At 39.7% G+C, this 18,804-nt stretch overlaps 1 protein-coding gene across 5 annotated transcripts in view; it reads left to right on the top strand.

Moving 5' to 3' along the window:
- The first annotated feature begins 2,386 nt into the window (after positions 1-2,386).
- The window catches only part of wnk2 (WNK lysine deficient protein kinase 2), a 181,715-nt gene continuing 165,297 nt past the window's right edge, over positions 2,387-18,804 (top strand). For all 5 annotated transcript variants that reach the window (XM_059649864.1, XM_048547623.2, XM_048547620.2 and 2 more), the window contains exon 1: positions 2,387-3,192. In XM_059649864.1, coding sequence (XP_059505847.1) covers positions 2,485-3,192 — 708 coding nt within the window. In that variant the 5' untranslated portion in view covers positions 2,387-2,484. The remainder of the gene's footprint in view (positions 3,193-18,804) is intronic.

The raw sequence follows: 18,804 nt of genomic DNA, 5'->3' as shown, positions 1-18,804 counted from the left end.
GACCTGCTGAGCTTTTCGAGTGACTTCTGTTTTTGTTCCTGATTTACAGCAGCCGCAGGTCTTTTGGTTTTTGTTTAGTATTTAACACACTGCCATATCTCTTCTAGGCATGCCCACCTTGAAGAAGGTCTGGTCCTCTCTCTGATGGTATTTCCGTTCCAATCTTCTTGTTCACTGACATTAATTTCACTGTCAGTCCTGGCGTTTGACGAGGTATTTGCTAAAACTCATTTCCACAGCCACATCACATTCCTCAGTGACTGCCTCCAGTTCTGAAGAAGGGTCACCAGACCCGAAACATTAATTCGGATCTTTTTTTCACAGATGCTGCCAGACCTGCTGAGCTTTGTTTTGGTGGCTAAATCACTGAAAATATTTAAAGAGGAAGAAGTTAGAATTTCTGAATTGAGAGTTGAGGCTAATGCTGACCAGCACGAAGGAAGAGTTGATGCATGGGACAGGTTGTACATGATTTTGTTGAATGGTAGGGGCTAAATGACCTATTCCTGATCCTATTTTTTATGTTCTTTATGCTCTCACAGCAAGTGATCTCTTTGGAGTTTCATTTGCCTCAGCTAGCTAGATGATGGAACATGTTGGTGCCTTCTAGCTAGGGTGGTTTAGTATCTGCCTCCTTGCCTAACCCATGGTGGAGAGTTCTGAAGAAGTCATTCTGGACTTTAAACATTAACTCTGTTTCTCTCTCCACGGGTGCTGCTAGACCTTCTGAGCTCTTCCAGCATTCTGTGCTTGCTTTAGATTGCCAGCATCTACATCATTTTGTTTTTAATAAGGTTTTGGAGTAGATTTGTAGCTTGGGTTGTGGATGTTCTGGTTGGTTGGCTCGCCCAGCTGGTTTGTTGTTTTTCGGCAGATGTTTCATTACCCTGCTGTGTAACATCATCAGTACAGCCTCTGATGAAGTGCCGGTGTGTCTTCCTGCTTGTTATTTAAACTCTGGAGTCCATTGAGCTGGATTGCCTCACTTCCGGTTTTTCTTCGCAGTGGAGTGTATATGGGGTCGAGCTCTATGTGTTTGTTGATAGCTTTCTTCGTGGAGTACCAGACTTCTAGGAATTCCCGTGCTAGTCTCTGCTTTGCTTGTCCCAGGATCATGGTGTTGTCCAAGTCGAATTGGTGGTTCACCTTATCCATGTGAATAGAGATGAGTGAGTAGTGGTCGTGCCTTTTTGTAGTCAATTAGTGTACCCTCGTTGTTAATTTCCTTCTTGTTTGTCTTTGTTTTGTTTCTATTACCAGTTTGAATGTTGTGGCACTGAAAGTTGGACCTACTTTTGAGCAGAGACATGAATAAAACAACACAAGTCATAGTTCAGTGTAAAATAAGTGAAAAGGTAAGAAACAATATTCACCATAAAATTTGAAGGAAATGAAACTCTCTGATTTTAGTATGATAATGATGAGGTTAGTTTTCTAAATTTAAAAATGCATCCATGCTCTCTGACTGCACCGTTAGGAAATCTATTATCATTTGTTGGGTACTCAGGGGTATTCGCTGTCCAAATTACACAAACAACACTGCTATGATTTCGAATTCGTTAATGCTACTTCATCTCTGCATCATACTAACGCTAACATTTCGTGGCCTGTATGATTTCACCAATTTCCCTAAAGAAGAATCATACTGCACTCGAAGTAGCAACTCTTTCTGTTTCCATAGGTGCTGATAGACCTGCTGAGTTCCGCCAACGTTCTCTGCGCTCGTTTCAGATTTCCAGCAGCTGCAGCAACATGATGAGAACCTTCATCACCGACTATGCTAGTTTCACCGGGGCGGGAACTGAACCCGCACTCAAGCATTAGCTTGCATCGCAAACCAGCACAGCCGTCCAGCCAACTGAGCTAAACGCCATCAAAAACGAGTATCCGTCCTAACGGTGGAGCAACCTCGCACCTGAACGAAACCACCTGAGAACAGTTCGCGCTGCGCTGTCCAGCGGTCCGACGCGAACGCGCTGCTGCTGATGTCACGGCGCCGCGGGCGTATGCGCACGCGCACGCGCACGCGCATGCATGGCCTCCCGGAGCGCGCGGCTGTCGGCATTGGTTGGTGTTCGGAGAGAGGGAGAGAGAGAGATAGATAGGGGGACTGTGAGGGGTGGGGGAGGGGGCTGTTGGAGCGTTCGTGAGGACCCGGCGCGGGGCGGATTTTACTGCTTCACCCCCCCCCCCACCCTGAATGGATCAAGTTGCAGCTCGGGGCTGTTGTGCGAAGACGTCTTTCGGGGGCGGGGAGGGGTTGTGTCGGTGCCGGCATCGGGGTGTTGGTAGTTAGAGAGAAGGGGGCGGCCTGGTCCGGGCGGTTTTTTTTGAGGGGGGTTTGGGGTGGGGGATGTGAGGGGAGGGAGCTGCGTCAGTCGGGGCTGCGCTCTTTGCAGCGAGGCATCGTCTATCAGGTGCCATCCCTGGTGTCTTCAGTTTGGTCATTTATTTATTTATTTTTTAGTCACCGCACATATTGAGATGGATCCTCAGGAGGATGTGAGTAGGAAGCCGGGGCTGATGGGGATAACCAGCACCGCCACCACCGCCGCCGCAGTGAGTGACAAGACCGGAGCTGGGAGGGCAGACGCCGCCGCCGTCGCCGGCGATGTGGTGTCTGCGGTCGGCGCTGGCGCCGGGAATGACCCCGAGTGCGGCGGGAAGAGCGGGCGGCGGGAGGAGACTGCAGCTCTGGACTCTGCAGTGCTGATGGTGAGGAGGAGAGTGGCCCCCGGACTGAATCCGCTCGCCCACGATTACCCGCGAATCACTCAGCGGTTTGTCCGCCGGATTGTCCCGCTCTCGGTGCCGCTGTCGGTGGACAGGCCAGAAGCCGAGCCGCAGAGCATGGCGCTGAGAGCACTGCGAGTGGAAGCGGCCGCCGAAGGCTCGAGCACCGAGAGCCAAGCCGGCCAGAAGGGCAGCGCCACCGAGAGTGTCAGCGCCGATGAAGAGAAGGAAAGCAAAGCGGGTGAGAGCGCATCCAAAGAGCCGTCGGATAACTCCAAAGACCTTTCCAAGTCCCAGAGTGAGGAGAACGAAGAAGAAGCTGAGATGAAAGCGGTCGCCACTTCACCTGATGGCAGGTTTCTAAAGTTTGATATTGAACTTGGCAGGGGCTCTTTCAAAACTGTCTACAAGGGTCTGGACACAGAGACATGGCTAGAGGTCGCCTGGTGTGAGCTTCAGGTAAGGCAGTGTTTTAACTGATCGCCTGAGCGTTTGTAAAATAGGTTACAGTACTCACTTTGTGCTGTCTCATTGTAGTAACATTTCATTCAGTTAGGAAAATAACGTTGTGTTGCTTGAGACTTCATGGTCACTGATTTGATACATTAGAGTGCTATGTAATCAAGACCGGTTGCGGTCTAAGTCATCAGCGGATAGGTGAGCAAGAACGAAGCGGACATCTTATTTTGTAGTAACCAGTGTTAGCGTTTTGTCTAATCTGTTAATCTAGCTAATGTCATAATCTCTAAAACGATAGGAACGTTTATCTAGCATAAGTGCACATCGTTACCAGTGTCTGTAAATGCAAGAGGGATAAACTGGTTGCCGCCAATGTGTAAGATTGAGATCAGGCTGATTGTTTCATTTGACGCAAGCAGCTCAGCGTAACACTTGTCAACTGGGAACCTACCTGACAATGGCATGCTTTCGTTTTTAACTTCTACCTGGCTTTATGAAAAATGAGATTGACTTCATGTCAATTTTTCGTCCCCTCGAACTTTTTTTAACTAGAATCGGAGAGCGTGGGACCGATGCGATGATGCTCGTTAATGTAATTGAAGTTTCTGCATTGTTCCATAAGGATAATAGGAAAAAAATGTCCAGTGCTTTGCTCTGAAACTCACTTTATGTAACCGTTGTCAAATCACGTTTACATTGTTATCCAGCATGTCTGAATTAACACCTTATCTCTACTTTTTAAATCTAGTCTTTCATTAGACACATTGCTACTAGTTTTTTTTTAGATTTGGCTTTCCACCTTTAAAAGAAACTAATTTTGCGCTGTGGAGCGTTTCGCCGCGCTCAAATGGACAATGTAACTGGTTTGTAAAACTGACCCATTTCACTAACGGCTTGGAAAAGAATGACGTTGTTAAAATTATGTCTTTTGAAATTTTCTTTGCACGGAAGCACTGGTGAAAACTTGGGGTTTCTTCCATTCGTCACCATAACGACCGAATTCTGAACGTATTTCAGCGCTGTGACCTCTAATTAGATGGTACTCGATGTTTTCTCGTGCATCTATTTACTCATGATTCCGTCTAGGTTCTGATCAGCCATTACATGAAACAATACTTTCCAATGTCTTAATAGTGCTGTGTAATTTTAACTAAATGAAATTCTGTTTGAACCTTCCAAAAGTGAGTAATGGATGACGCATTATATCAAGTGAACATCAAGAAGTTAGCACTGCTGAGAAGTTATGGTATTTGCTTACCGAACGAAATGAATGTTGCCCAGTCTCTAGTGATTATCATGTGGAAACATGTTTCCTTTGCTACGAATCCATTTTACAACTGAGAACAGTTTTTGACTTGTGAACAAAATATGCCACATCTTTCGGAGGTTGTAAGAACTGCAGATGCTGGGAGTCAGTGTCGATACAGTGTGGAGCTAGAGGAACACAGGCCAGCCAGCATCAGGGGAGCGGGAAAGTCAACGTTTTGGTTCCTGACCCCAAACGTCGACTTTCTTGCTGCTCTGATGCTGCCTGTCCTGCTGTGCTCCTCCAGCTTCACACTTAGCATGTATCAAGCCATTTAAAGATATGGCAATCATCTTGATGTTATTAAATGAAATTTGTGCCATTCAGGTTCCATAAATTTATTTAAAATTGGAAAATAGGGAATGCAACATGAATGAGGAAAAGAATTCCATTGATATAAAGACCAAAACAAATATGGAGATCTATAAACAGATTCATCTCCATTTTTTTTCAAATGTTGTGTGGAGGAATATATGGTTCTGTGAATTCCTATTTCTAGTCTGTATACTTGTGTTGGATCTGTTGGTGTTGTGAAAGCCTGTTTTTTTTGCAGGTGCTGTATTTTCAATTCTAAGATGAAATTTTATTTGTTTTGGGGTTTTTTGTGTTTGGTAATTGCTCTGACCAAACTAAGCACAGAGATTCTGCATATTTTTGAGAAACTTAATTGTGCAACTGAGTTTTTTTGTTGCTTGTCTAAGTGTTCTTGAAAGACAGTTGAAATATAGAGAGTAGCATAATTAGAGGTAAATAGAATAATGCTGGCATTCTTTTGTGTTTTAGCTATCAAAACCTTGTTTAATGAAATATGATTTGTGGTGGAAAGCATTCCATTAAAGTGATCCTATTATGTTGAAATGAAATACAGTATAACCTCTCTAGTGTGAAAATTTGTTGTTCGGAAATACCTGTTGCCTGAGAATCTTCTTGAACAGTCGCAAACAACAGGCGGCACGGTGGCTCAGTGATAAGCACTGCTACCTCAGTGCCAGGGACCTGGGTTCAATTCCACCCTTGGGCGACTGTCTGTGGAGTTTGCTCATTCTCCCCATGTCTGTGCTGGTTTCCTCAGGGAGCTCCGGTTTCTTCCCACAGTCCAAAGATGTGCAGTGTAGATGGATTGGCCATGCTAAATTGCCCATACTGTTCAGGGGTGTTTTAGGTTAGGTGGGGTGGACATAGGAGCTGTAGGGGTAGGGGAATGGGTCTAGGTGGGATGCTGTTCGGAGGGGTAGTGTGGACATGCTGGACCAAATGGCCTGTTTGCACATTGTAGGGATTCTGTTCTGTTCTGTTCTCTTCTAACTCATAACATCATTTTAGTATAGTACTTTGGGAGCAGAAACTTTGAAGATACAGTGTCTGAATCAGTAAAACAGTTTTTATCACTCTTTGTCTTCAGTAATTTTTTTTCCAGTTCACAAACTTGAACTTAAGATTTTAAAGTAATTCTATAATCCAGTAAATTCGAAACCCAAAACCAACTAGGTTTCAAGCGTTCTAGACAGAAAAGTTACAGTGTGTGATTTTTCATTGTAAATTTTGTCTTTTAACATAAAAGGAGTATCAGGTGGAGAATGTCACTAACCCTTTAATCAGCTAACTGATGCAAAAATACTTTGGGCGATTAGGGAAAATTGTTTGATAGTATGATGAACAAAATTGTAAAAGCACTGCCCATGAGTCTCATTTAATTGGTACGTTATTACAATCTAGATGCCATGCATCTTGATCACAATGTATTTATTTAACATTCTGTTATACTACTATTTTTGTATGGCATGTTAGATTTATTTTGCAAAGTATTTTGGGATGCTTTGCCAATTTAAAGAATATACTGTTTTTTCAATAACTTTTCCTGTTTACATTGTCTCATTAACCATCATTTTCGTGTTAGCCTTTGATTCCTCTCCATTCTGGACTACCGATTTGCACTGAAAACATGTTAAACGTGTGAAATCTTTGTCCTTGCAACTATGGGTTGAGCTCGAGCCCCATACTCTAGCAGCACCAAAAATGTTTATCTACTTCATTAAAATTGCCTGTTTCCTTAGAGTTATAAGGATGTCCAACACAGAAACAGACCCTTTGATCCACTCGTCCATGTCGACCAAATATCCTATGTAAATCTAGTCCCAATTGCCAGGATTTGACCCATACCCCCTTAAACCCTTCTTTTTCATATACCCACCTAGATGCCTTTTAAATGTTGTAATTGTGCCATCCTCCTCCACTTCCATACATGCATCACCCTCTGCATGAAAACGTTACCCTGTAGATCCCTTTTCAATCTTTCTCCTCTCGCTTTAAACCTATGCCCTCTAGTTTTTGACTCCCCTACCCCAGGGAAAAGAGCTTGCCTACTTATCCATGTCCCTCATGATTTTGTAAACCTGTGCAAGGTCACTCCAGAACCTTTTTGTACTTTTGGTAATTTCCAAACTATATACCAGTATGTTTATCATTGGGCTTCTTTTGTCTATCCAAAAAGTACAACATGTGCAAATTGCTATGGCTGTCTACAGTCTTTTACAGAACCCAGCTCTTCCTACAAGTCAGTTGATTTTCACAGGCTTCTAACTACACAAGTTATTAAATTTTCAGTTTAGAATTTTGATTACTTCATGATTTTAATCCGTTCTATCCTGCAACATTCTCAGACCTATTTCCCTCCATGACTTTTTTGATTCAACTTTTCATTTGCTTTTGTTTCATGAGTACTTACAGGTAATTTGCTGCACCCATAATATTGAATTGAATTTCCATTAACTCCCCCTGTTTAACTGCTCCTCTTGCCTCCATCTTAAAACTCAACAAATCAGTCATTTTTTTCATGTTTGTAACACTTCTCAGATTCTGTAACCAAGCATAAAGAAATCACTCTGCCCATCATGTCCATGCCATTTCTTTAAATGAGTAGGTCACCTGATTCTGTACAGTTTTTTTTCCCCTTAAATGGTGTCTCCTGTTCAGAGTTCTATTTCTCTGCTTTTACTTAAGTACTTAGTATTTTTTCTGGACTAAAGTGTATGATACATCTGTGTTTTGAGTAGAAAATGGAGGACTACTGTGTTTGGAGTAATGTAAAAGCTTTCCTGTAACTTAAATTTATAACTGGATTTAGTCCTGTTCTTTCTTTTTCATTCTGATTTGTAAATATTTTTGCTTTTTGGGATCAATACTGTAGGTTATAGTACAGAGAGGAACATCAGTAACAACTGTTAGATTGTTTGGGAGATTAGTTTTGAAAGTTGTTACGTTGATTCTTAACAAGTGGTGAGTTTACCTTTGTTTCCATATTTGGATCTGCAATAACGCTGTGTAGACTTTGCTTACTTTGGTAATTTGCATTCATACCGTTGTACTTGCCATTATTAACATAAGATATTATTTAGGTGTTGGTATATGATTGCTTGAATTTTCCACCTTTCTATGTTGTACTGCTGGAAAAGAGTGGAGTGTGTTAAAAAAGAAGACAAAATAATTCATCTGGACCAAAAAATGTCTCTGCTGTTCCTTCTGACCACAGTAGTCATAAGTTATATTTAGTAGCCACACAGATGGCATTTTCCACAAACAGGATTCTGTCATCAGTCAAAAGATGTTCAGTCTGCCTCACGAGTAAGAAACATTGCACTTGAATTACATTGTCTGTGCAAGGCTGGGTAGGTAGGCTATAAATCCCCAAAAAATGGCTGATTGAATCACACCCACTTTCCTTTGGTTGCTCGTAATATCTGAGTACAGTTGATACTCATCAGCTTCCACTTGCAAAACAAAAAATAAATATGCACTGTTAGAGATGATCCCATTAACGGGAAGCATTTGCTAAACAAATCCAATAATGCCAGTAGCTGGACTGAAGACAACCTAAGATAATGCAAGTCCATGCTGGTAACGTAGCTTATTCCATGGAAAAGGAAAAGCTCCTTAAGCTATATTATCAGTAAAAGTAGAGAAAGAAATGAAGTAATTTTAAGCCAGAGGTGGAAGGGAGAATCATTTGTAGGATGTTGAGCTCACCTTGATTCAGATAATAGTGCAGAATATACCTTCTGACCTTGGGCCTGTAGAAGATGTATAAAGTAGAAACTTAGCTGTATTTATTTAACACATTGCATGCCACTTCTGAGATAGGTAAAGTTTTACAGTCTATCAGCCAGTTTTAGGAACAACACCTGATGTATATTGTTTAGAAATGCAATACTTTTATGAGAAAGCTTTAAGGCCTCAAACCAGAACACTAACTTATTTCCACGTTCTATCACAAATCCGATAAATTGCTGGACTGACCAGGTTTTCCTATCTGAAAATGATTAAAGTTTTGAATGAAAACATTGGCGAGATAAATCTGAAAAGTTCGGTGTAAGGTTATTTTGGAAAAACAACCAAAAGAATTGTGAATAAATATGAAAATTAAAACTTTTCTTGTTGGAAGTAAGTTCATAAAGCTTATATGGAAAGTAATGCTCCTATGAGAATTTTGCACAAGACGCAGTTTATTGGAAGAGGATAGGGAGTTTATGCATATGGGAGCTGTGCACCTGGTGTTCTAGATTAATATACAGGATTTGCAAGCTCGAATTTGAGAACGAGTTTGAATATAAATCATTGCCTTTTACTGGGAGTCCAAAGTGGTTTCTTCTTTGCACTAATGCTCACCGTGGATAACACCCATCTTCCTTGCTGGTTCTGAATTTTAGACTGCACTAAACCCACTATAATTGCAGATGAAATGAAACCACTGTGCATTGATTGACACTACAGCTGTAATGTAATTGCATACACCCTAAAATACCTCAACCATTAGCTACAGGTTGAGTGTTCTGTCTGTTTGAAAATAAATACAGACTGTTCTGTTGAGTCAATGTACCAACTGTTTATTATTCTATCCAACTATCTTACTAATTTTAGGTTAGCAATGTAACACAGGCAATTATCCATTTTATCAAATGTAAAATCTGATACAAACTTGATCTGAATTGACCAATGTTTTACTCATTACCTAGTTGAAATCAAATCGTGTACTGAGCAATGCGGAGGATGTTTGCATTTGGTTTGTATTTCATGTGTAGCGTTGAAATTGCAGCAAGTGAATTGAGGGCAAATTTGTTCACTTTTGATGGTTAGTTCAGAATTAAGTTTGTAGTTTTCCAGAAGTAGATGGTTAGTCATTTGGTGACCCTGTCACTTAGTTTTACCTTACACTAACCAATTAATTTTGAATTTTGTTCACAAATGTCAGTTTGTTTTTCTGAGTTATTGAAGAATTTAGTATGTGTCACCTGCAGAAACTGGTTTTTAGGGGGAGCTAATGCGGTATGTATGTGAAACTGATTCTGTTGCAATTTTTACTTCTTGTTATCTATAGGAGGTCACAAATGAGTTACAAGACATTTATAGTATTAGTGAAGTTAGATTTGTGTAGTACTCTGCAAGACGACTGGAATCTCAAACCAGTTCATATCCCTGGAAATCTTTTTGAAATGCAGCCACCATTGCAGAAAATGTGAAAGACAATTTGTGCACAGCGCACTCTTAACAGCAGGTGAAGTAATGACCAGATAATCCCTTTTGTGAAATAAAACAGAACTGCAGACCATGGAGATCTGAAACAAACAACAACAAAGTTCTGGAGATACTCTGGCATGCAGCATCTGTGGAAGGAAACAGTTAATGGCTGGGAAAGTTGGTATTTTTATGGTATGACCGGGAATGAAGATTTGCGTGCGTGTGTGTACGTGCGTGCGTACGTGTGGGTGCGTGCGCGTGTACGTACGTACAAAGGTTGTATGTTCCCTGGTGGAATGTTGCCTGCTGCTCCTCCAGTGTATGGTACGCTTTGCCGGAGCACTGCAGCAAGCCTAAGACATGCATGTTGGCATGGGAACACAGTGATGTGTTGAAATGCCAGGTAACCAAAGCGCATGATCATTTTTACAGACAGAATGTAGGTGTTTGACAAAGCGGTCATCCCCAGTACAAAGGAGACCACATTGCAAGCAGAGAATACAATAGACTAGATTGAATGAAGTGCAGGTAAATTGCTACTTCACCTGGGACTTTGGCTAGTGAGGAGACAATAACTCATCTGAAAGATGGCAACATTGACTTTGCTCAATATTCCATAGTGGAGTGTAAATCTAAATTTTGATGTTTAAGCCTCGGAGTGAAACCTTATGATTCAGGGGTAACAATACTATCATCTGAATTGTAGCTGGCACAAGTAGGATGAAGTACAATGGAGTGCATTGTGCACAAATGTCTATTTTAGGGTTGGAGATGATCTGGCTAAAGGCTGATTTCTGTGCTTTTGCAGACTTTTCCAGTTACTTTTGTACAATTTTAATTCTTGATCTGTATTATACAGTTTTCTGTGGTTGAATATGGAAGTTAGAAGAAAACAAACTATGGGAACATGGAATCTTCAGAATGCGAAAGCTACCTTGTGAATAATCTCCCCCTGGTGAATGTAGAGGTGGAATTAGGAAATGGAAAAGGATTTAAAGTAGGCGACATTGTGTTGTTCTGACCAGACCCTGAGTGACATTCCACAATTCTTCATGGTTCCAAACAGGATACCCTAAGCTCGTAAGCTCCCAGGTGAGGTGGGATAAACTGGCTCCCTATCTTTATTCACTGACCTCTTGATTACAGAAGCTTAATTTGAAAAGGGCACCTTTTTCCACAGACCATATTAATTTAACATTTGAAAAGGAGCTAATTTGACCAGATTCTCTTTACGTGAGTTAAGTCTGAAACTATTACTTCCTATAACGAGGTGAATTAGTGATGCAACATACAGATTAGAATGCGACACAGGGTAGAAATAAAAGGTTTTAGTTTTCTGTTAACACAAATGTAAGGTTATCAGCACACACTTTGGTTAAGGATTGAATTGGATCAGAACTTGTAGCATCCATACATGTAGTAAGATGTACAAATCAGGAAAACACTCTCTGATTTTCCCTGCTTCAAATGTTTTGCAACATTGCGAGCTCAGTATCTGCTTTGAAATAAACAATGGATGTGAAGTTATAATATGTGCCAACTTAATACTTCGGTACAATTTGGGCTTCTTTTAAGTGTATGTGAATTATTAATACAATAGTATAACGCTTAATTACTTGCCATACAACTTCTCTGGCAATGAAAAATGTCTGAAGTCTTATTTCAGATTTTAAATATTGTGGGGAGCTGTGGAGAAAAAAATATTTTTTTTTCCTTGGACACTTTCTTTCTTTGTTAATCTCCTCTTTGTTTATTTCTCTTAATTTTGCCTTTTTACTTTGACTTAGTCTCAGAAGACTTGACCTGTTTAGTTCAGTTGCCTGGTATTCTCAGTTCTCTGGTGCCTGGTAGACTGTCATCAATAGTTCAGTAAAATTTTGTGCTAAATTGTTGAACAAAAACCCATGAGAAGTCTCTGGAAAGTTGTAAGCCTAATGAATAACAAGCAATGTTTCTTACTGCTGACCTCAAAATTCAGGCCAATGCTTTGTATAGTTATTTCTCATTCTTACCTTTTTGCTATAGAATGATAACATCCCCACAGTGTGGAAGCTGTCCGTTTGTCCCCTCGAGTCCGCACAGACCCTCTGAAGAGCATCCCACCCGGATCAACGTCCCAGCCCTATCCCTGTAAACCTACACTTTGCATGACCAATTTGCCTGACCTGCTCATCTTTGCTCTGTGGGAAGAGACCAGAGCACCTACACAGACATGGGAAGACTGTGCAAACTCCACACAGACGCTCGCCTGAGGGTGTAATAGAACCAGAGCGTCTTGGTGCTGTGAAACAGTAGTGCTAACCTCTGTGCCACTTTGCCATCAGTCTATGGTATTTTGTAGAATGAATAAATGCTGAGTCATTCTGTTTTTAAAAACTTGTCAGCATCCTTGGTCTCTCATCTTCTTTACGAGGAAAATTGACATTGAGTACACTTCCAGCCTCCTTTCTGAAATGCAGTATTGCAGTTTACTGACTTTATAAAAAAAGTTTACTAATTCTCTGAATATATTTCATATGGTTGATGTGAGGCAGGTGCACTGATCTACAGTGAATTGAATTATTCACAATCCATTTTCATGTTAATGATGTGAAGCTTATTCTCAATTTCTTTAGAGATGGTGCTTCTACATCATGAATTTTTTGTCTTCTGTATTTTTTTAAACTTCTTTTGCCCGTCCCTGTTTTCCTTGAAGGTAGTTGGGAGCTTAAACTGCTATAATCCATGTGGATAGGTAGAATCCAAGATTGTGAAGGAGTGTTGATATATTTACAAGCCAGGGTGGTTTTGCCTTTCCTTTGCCTGCTCCTGGTATGTTACCATCCAAAAAGCCAGGTGATGTCAAATATAATTAGAGGTAGTCTTTATTGCTATTTGAGCATCCCCTAACATAACCATCGTTGACTTTATCAATAGGGGTGCAAGCGAATCCTTCATTGATGCTGACTGTTTACTTGCATTTAACATTCATTACCGTACAGTTAATAGAGTCACTTTTCTTTCTTCAAATACCAATAATCAAATATTTGGAAATATTAGATCGTAAGATGCCTCTCCTCCTGCATGCCTGTTGATTTTTTTAAATGTATTTCTTTCTCCTACAACAATCACTCAGTTGAAGACTTGTAACCACTCACGTTGTTTTGGGATTTTGTTTCAAGTCCGATTAATAATCCATACATTTCCTCACTTTTACTTTTGAAGTATTATTAAAATGAGTCATAAGCTACATGATTTTATATGGGGTACGCCCTTTGTATGGAATCTCGCTTAAAATATTCACAAAAGTTGCATTCACTGCCTTCACTAAATCAGTAGTCACTGTATCTTTAAGAATTTCTGTTGCTTTCCTAGCTTCCCAAGTTAAGGGATAACATCTCGCATTTTCACTCATGAGAAATAATATGACACCTGTCACACCATAATACTCAAATTATAGTGTCAGAGTAAAATAGCACAGAAACAAATCTCTCGGCCCAACTTGTCCATGCTGACCAGGTTTCATAAACTGAACTAGTTCCATTTGCCTGCAGTTGTCCCATATCCCTCTTAAACCTTTCCTACTTGTGTATCTGTCCAAATGTCTTTTAAATGCTGTAATTGTACTCACTTTTATCACTGCCTCTGGCAGCTTGTTCCATATATTCATCACCTACTATGTGGAAAAAGTTGCCCTGAAGGATCCTTTTTAAATCTTTCCCCTCTTACCTTCAACCCTGCTGTCTAGTTTTTGACTTCCATTCCCTGGGGAAAAGACTTTGGCTGTTCGCTTTTATCTATGCTCCTCATGATTTTATAAATCTGTATAAGGTCACCCCTCAGCCTCTGACGCTCCGGTGGGAAAAGTCTCAGTCTGTCCTGCCTCTCCTTATAGCTCAAACTCTCCGGTCTCAGTAACATTCTTGTAAATATTTTTTGCGTGCTTTCCAGTTTAATTGCATCCTCCTTTATAGCATAGCAACCAGTATTGTCATGTGAATTATTTCTGAAACTACGCAGTTTCATGTTTCTTGCATCACCTTCATATGCATTTCTCCAGATTTATTTTTCGAAAATATTTGTCCCTAAAATATTCCTGGCATTCTAGTAGTTAATTCTAAAATATCAAAACAATCATCTAGCTTTGTCTGAACCAATCAACTGACCCATCAACCTTCATAAAACCATTATTATCCATTCAGCTTCCTAATTACTGTATCGGTTTTTCTTTTAGACACAACATCTTTGAGGGGACTTGGCATGATTACCTGAATGGCTGTAACAGCCTCCACATAGGGTTGTTGATTTAAAGTTATGCCAAACTTACTCTACTAAGATTTAATACAAAAATATTTAAAAGCAACATAGGTTTGACACAATTTTTAAATTCCACTCTAATCTTGCTAATAACTCACTTCTCATTCAGTAGTACCAGTGTATGTGTATTGTGAATGTTGCCCTTTATGATGCCAGTAAAATATTGTAGGACCTGCTTTTAGTTAAGCAAAGCTAAATTAGTTTCAGCAAAGCAGATCTCATCAAAAAGTGCTCCCATCTTGAAGGCCTCCAACATGTTAGTTTTGTTTCCATAGTTTGTCTTCTGCATCTGCTATCTGTGAGTGGTTTCTTACTTTGAAAAATAGTCTGTTACAAGAAATAAGTTAAGTTTAACTATGCTCCATTGAATACGTTGTCAAATGAGCTAAAAAAAATCACTGTTTAGTTTCCAGCTCGTGGTTGTTTGCTTGAGCGTCTATAATTGTTCAGCCCTCTTGAAACTCATTGACAATGAGCCTTAAGTCCCATCTGTGAGGCGATACTATAAAAATAACAGAAATACTGAGAAAGTTGGAGGGGAGGGTTCAAGTATTGGAAACGGTATAATGTAGAACCTTCTATTTTAGTAACTGCATGATACAAAAGAAAAGGGTTGTTTACTTAACTTCGCAGTCATTTTCTATCAATTCATCTATTTATCTAGATTAGTTGAGGATATTTTATTCGTGACATTAAAATGAGTTACTGTAAGTATTATGCATTGTACTATACCATGTAATACATTTCCCATGTTAACTTTGTTGCTAAAGGTGGGTGGAGATAATATGTTCACTCCTACTTCAGTCTATCTGTAGACAATATATTATCAAAAATTAAGATAGCGATTTCAGTGAAACGCAGTACACAGACAGGGTTTGGCCCAAGAGAACAGCAATTTAGTTTGGATCCCAGATCCTGGAATGCTTTGAAGGATCTGTTAATGATAGGGCATAAGGAAAATTGACTTCTTAAAAAGCAATGGATGGGGTTTGGCCTGAAACTGTCTATCAGATAGAAGCTCATAACTAAAGAATGTTGGGGAGGGGGCTTGTGAAAAATACCCAGCATGATGGCAAATGAGCACCATATCACTTGTTTGATCATTGCAGTCAGATCCTGTTGGCCTTTGAGGGTGGATTGGTGTTTCTTCCCCCTAATGTTTTTAGTTTTGTGTACGGGACCTGAACACTCATTTCAAGTTTCAGTGACATCAAGTACGATCGAGAACATTTGGCTCAGTGAGCTCTCTTACCTACACTCCCAGTTTTGCCCAGATCATTGTTTTGAAACTTTCGACACTGAAGTTGGAGGCGAGGTGCAGTTTAACAGAAGTTGTGGATTAGCCTGGTGAAGCAGTTAAAGAGCTATGGTGGGGAGGAAGAGGAATTTGCAGCTGAACAGAACTGGGCAGATGAGTTCCTCTACAAATGAAATAAAAGCAATAACTTGGAAGTGTATGCAAAGGGCTTCTTATCAAATTTTCCTGCGTTAGCTAGAGGATTCTTGAAAATATTTTGAACTTGGTAGCTTCTATGTTATTGTTAGATTGCCAACCTGCCTGGATTGTCCTGGAATCTCCAAGAATTGAAAGCTAACCCAGCTGCAAGCAATCTGGAGGGAAAAACAAATAGGTACGAAAAAATGTATGTCTACATTCTGTTCTAACACTTGATGAAAATATTGGAAACAGGCAAAAAGCTGTCAGTTTAGAGCACCAAATCAAATTGAAACATGTCTAAGGTCAAAGGATATAATTGGAATCTGATGAAAACAAAGTTCAGGACTAATTTAAAAAAGCAGTGAATAATTGGGTAATGTGCTAAATATATCTCTAGTCGCTGAACAGGGTTGAACTGCGGTTTTTGAATTGAATAAATAATTTGAAATACTTGACATATTTGAAATATTTGACATGTAGCAGATTTCTCCAGAATGCATGAACAGTAAAGCTTTCATATCTTGAAGTTTTGGGTCCTCCCTCTTTTTCCCCTCCTTCCTATGAACCCCTACAATTATTGCTTTATCCTGTAATAATAGGTTTTTAATGTAACTGTTTGAAGTGTTGATATTTGATAGTTTGTTTTTTGACTGCTTCTGTTTTGGTAAAGTTGCTGATGAAAAATGGAATGAACAAAATTGTAAATTTGAAATCTCATTTGTCTTGTACTGCAGTATCACAATTGCCATTAACAGCTAATTTTTTTGAAATAGAAATTTAATTGTCACACTTTGGTTATGATTAATGACTTTGCTGTTCAGGCATGAATTGTTAGTAGCGAGTCAAGTATACAAAAATATGGGCATGTTGTTTGAAATGCTTTCATACTAAAGGTTTTGGTGGGGTGTGTTTGTGTGTGTGTCTCTTGCCTTGCCTTGTTGGCAGTGTAAGTTGGAGAATTACCCTTGCACATCAGTGTGCAGCCTTCAAAAGGCGGAAGTGAATTTTGAGAATTTGACAGAAAATATATACTAATAGTCCACGACCAGCGGTCTCAATTTAAAGATGATGGGTGGGAAGGCCATTTAGATTGAATCGAGGGCAGTTTCTTCACCCAGTGATGAGACGATGGAATTCTCTGCTGCAGAAAGTGTTTGAGGCCGATACATTGAATGAATGTTTTCTAGAAGGAATTAGATACCGTTCCTAGAGCTAAAGGCAGAAAGCTGGAGCAGGTTACTGAATTGCATAATCGGCCTTTGTCCTTATCTACGCTGGTTTCCAGTTGGGACAAAGCAGCCCATGATCATCAACTAACTGAAACGTTGACTCACTGATCAATGCACAGTGGAAGTTTGTACTATTTGAGATAGACTGCAGTAACTTACTGAGGCTCCTTTGACAGCAACTTTTCAAATCAATAACTGTTACGCCTAGAAGGACAAGGACAAGGGCAACTGATGCATGGGACCAACTGCAAGTCACAACCCATACTGATTTGGAACACATTGCTGAATCTTCTGGACAGCACTGTGAATGTACCTATGGACTGCAGCTCACTACCACTTGAATGTGTATCAGAGTGGGCAATAAATGACATCCTAGTCAGCGATGCCCACATCACATGAAAGAAAAGAAATAACACTTGGAGTTTAAAATTCTGTTTGTTTTCAAATCCCATTTAAGGCATTGATCTCCCTCATCTTTAATCTCTTCAAACTACACAAACCTCTGACAGATCTGCATCACCAATTCTGGCCTGTTGTGTAGACCTGATTTTTAAATGCTGGTGCGGCTGGGCCCAAGTCCAAGAATTTCCTCCTTACCTATCTGTATGTCGAACCTATTTCTTCCTTTTAAGTCTCTCCTCATGCTTACATAAGGTATGCAACACTGAAACAGGCCTGTTGGCCCAACCAGTCAGTGCTGGTTTGTAAACTCCACACAAGTCTCTTCATCTTAATCGTCCATTGTGACCACCTGTTCATTTCTTCCTTGTGTCCATGTGTAGCTTCCCCTTTAAATACAATTATATTACTCAGTTTACTTAATGTGAGAGTTCCACTCAACACTCTGGGTAAAGAAGTTTCTCTTGAATTCTGTATTGAATTTCTTATTTTATATAATTTACTTCTCTTAATACTTTTTGAACAGAAGCTTATTTCCTCCTTTCATGGTTACTTGTGAATTCACCATGAAAATATTCCAACTTTGAGATGTTTGTTTTTCAGTGGGTTATATAAACACAAGTTTTTGCAGCTAAAACAAGTTGTGCTCATTATGTAGCACAAATAGCCCCTTCAGCTGAAATTATTTTTTCAGTCTAAAATGAAATTTTTACAGTTTGGTTATAGACTTGATTTAGTGGATGTCCACTTTTTTCCAGTGGTGAGATAATCACATTAGTACTTTGAAAAATTCTCAAAGTAATACTTTAATGCATCTCAGTTTGTCTTTGTATAGATTCAGTTATACTGGTATGGAGATGGAAACTAAGACTACATACTTCAGTGGTCTCACCATAAAATCATCCGTTAAAGTTTTGCAATCAACTTGCAGCATCATTAGCTGTTTAATATACAGCTATAAACTTTCTACGAGTTTTGCACTGGACCTTTTATGTGGCTTGGAATCTGTTTTCATGCAGCACCCTCTACTGGGGAACTGGAACCTGTGTAACAAGTAGGCATCAGTTGAACCAAACAGTTATCAATAAAAGTTCTTGCTGTGCAGGATGGAATCTAAACCAGGAAATAAATATTAGGATATTTGATTAAACTCAGTCAGAAAGAAAAATGAAGATATGGCGTTGATTGAGAGTGAGTAAGCGAAAGAGACTGACAGTTTTAAGATTACTTCTAAGTAAATCTCCAGCATTCATTAAAATCTGAAGGAAGAAGCTTTTTGTAAAAGCTAATTTTCAGTGATAACGGTGTTGTTTGGTAGTGATTAAAACTTTTGTTACCTGAAAATAGGTAATTTAAGCTTGAATGGCATTCAAAAGATTCTGGTATATTTATTTAGTATAGAGTGGATAATAGCCAGAAATTCTTAAACTTGC

This window comes from Stegostoma tigrinum, chromosome 11, assembly GCF_030684315.1.
Source record: "Stegostoma tigrinum isolate sSteTig4 chromosome 11, sSteTig4.hap1, whole genome shotgun sequence".
Taxonomy (NCBI): Eukaryota; Metazoa; Chordata; class Chondrichthyes; order Orectolobiformes; family Stegostomatidae; genus Stegostoma; species Stegostoma tigrinum.
This window is presented reverse-complemented; position numbering and strand designations above follow the sequence as displayed.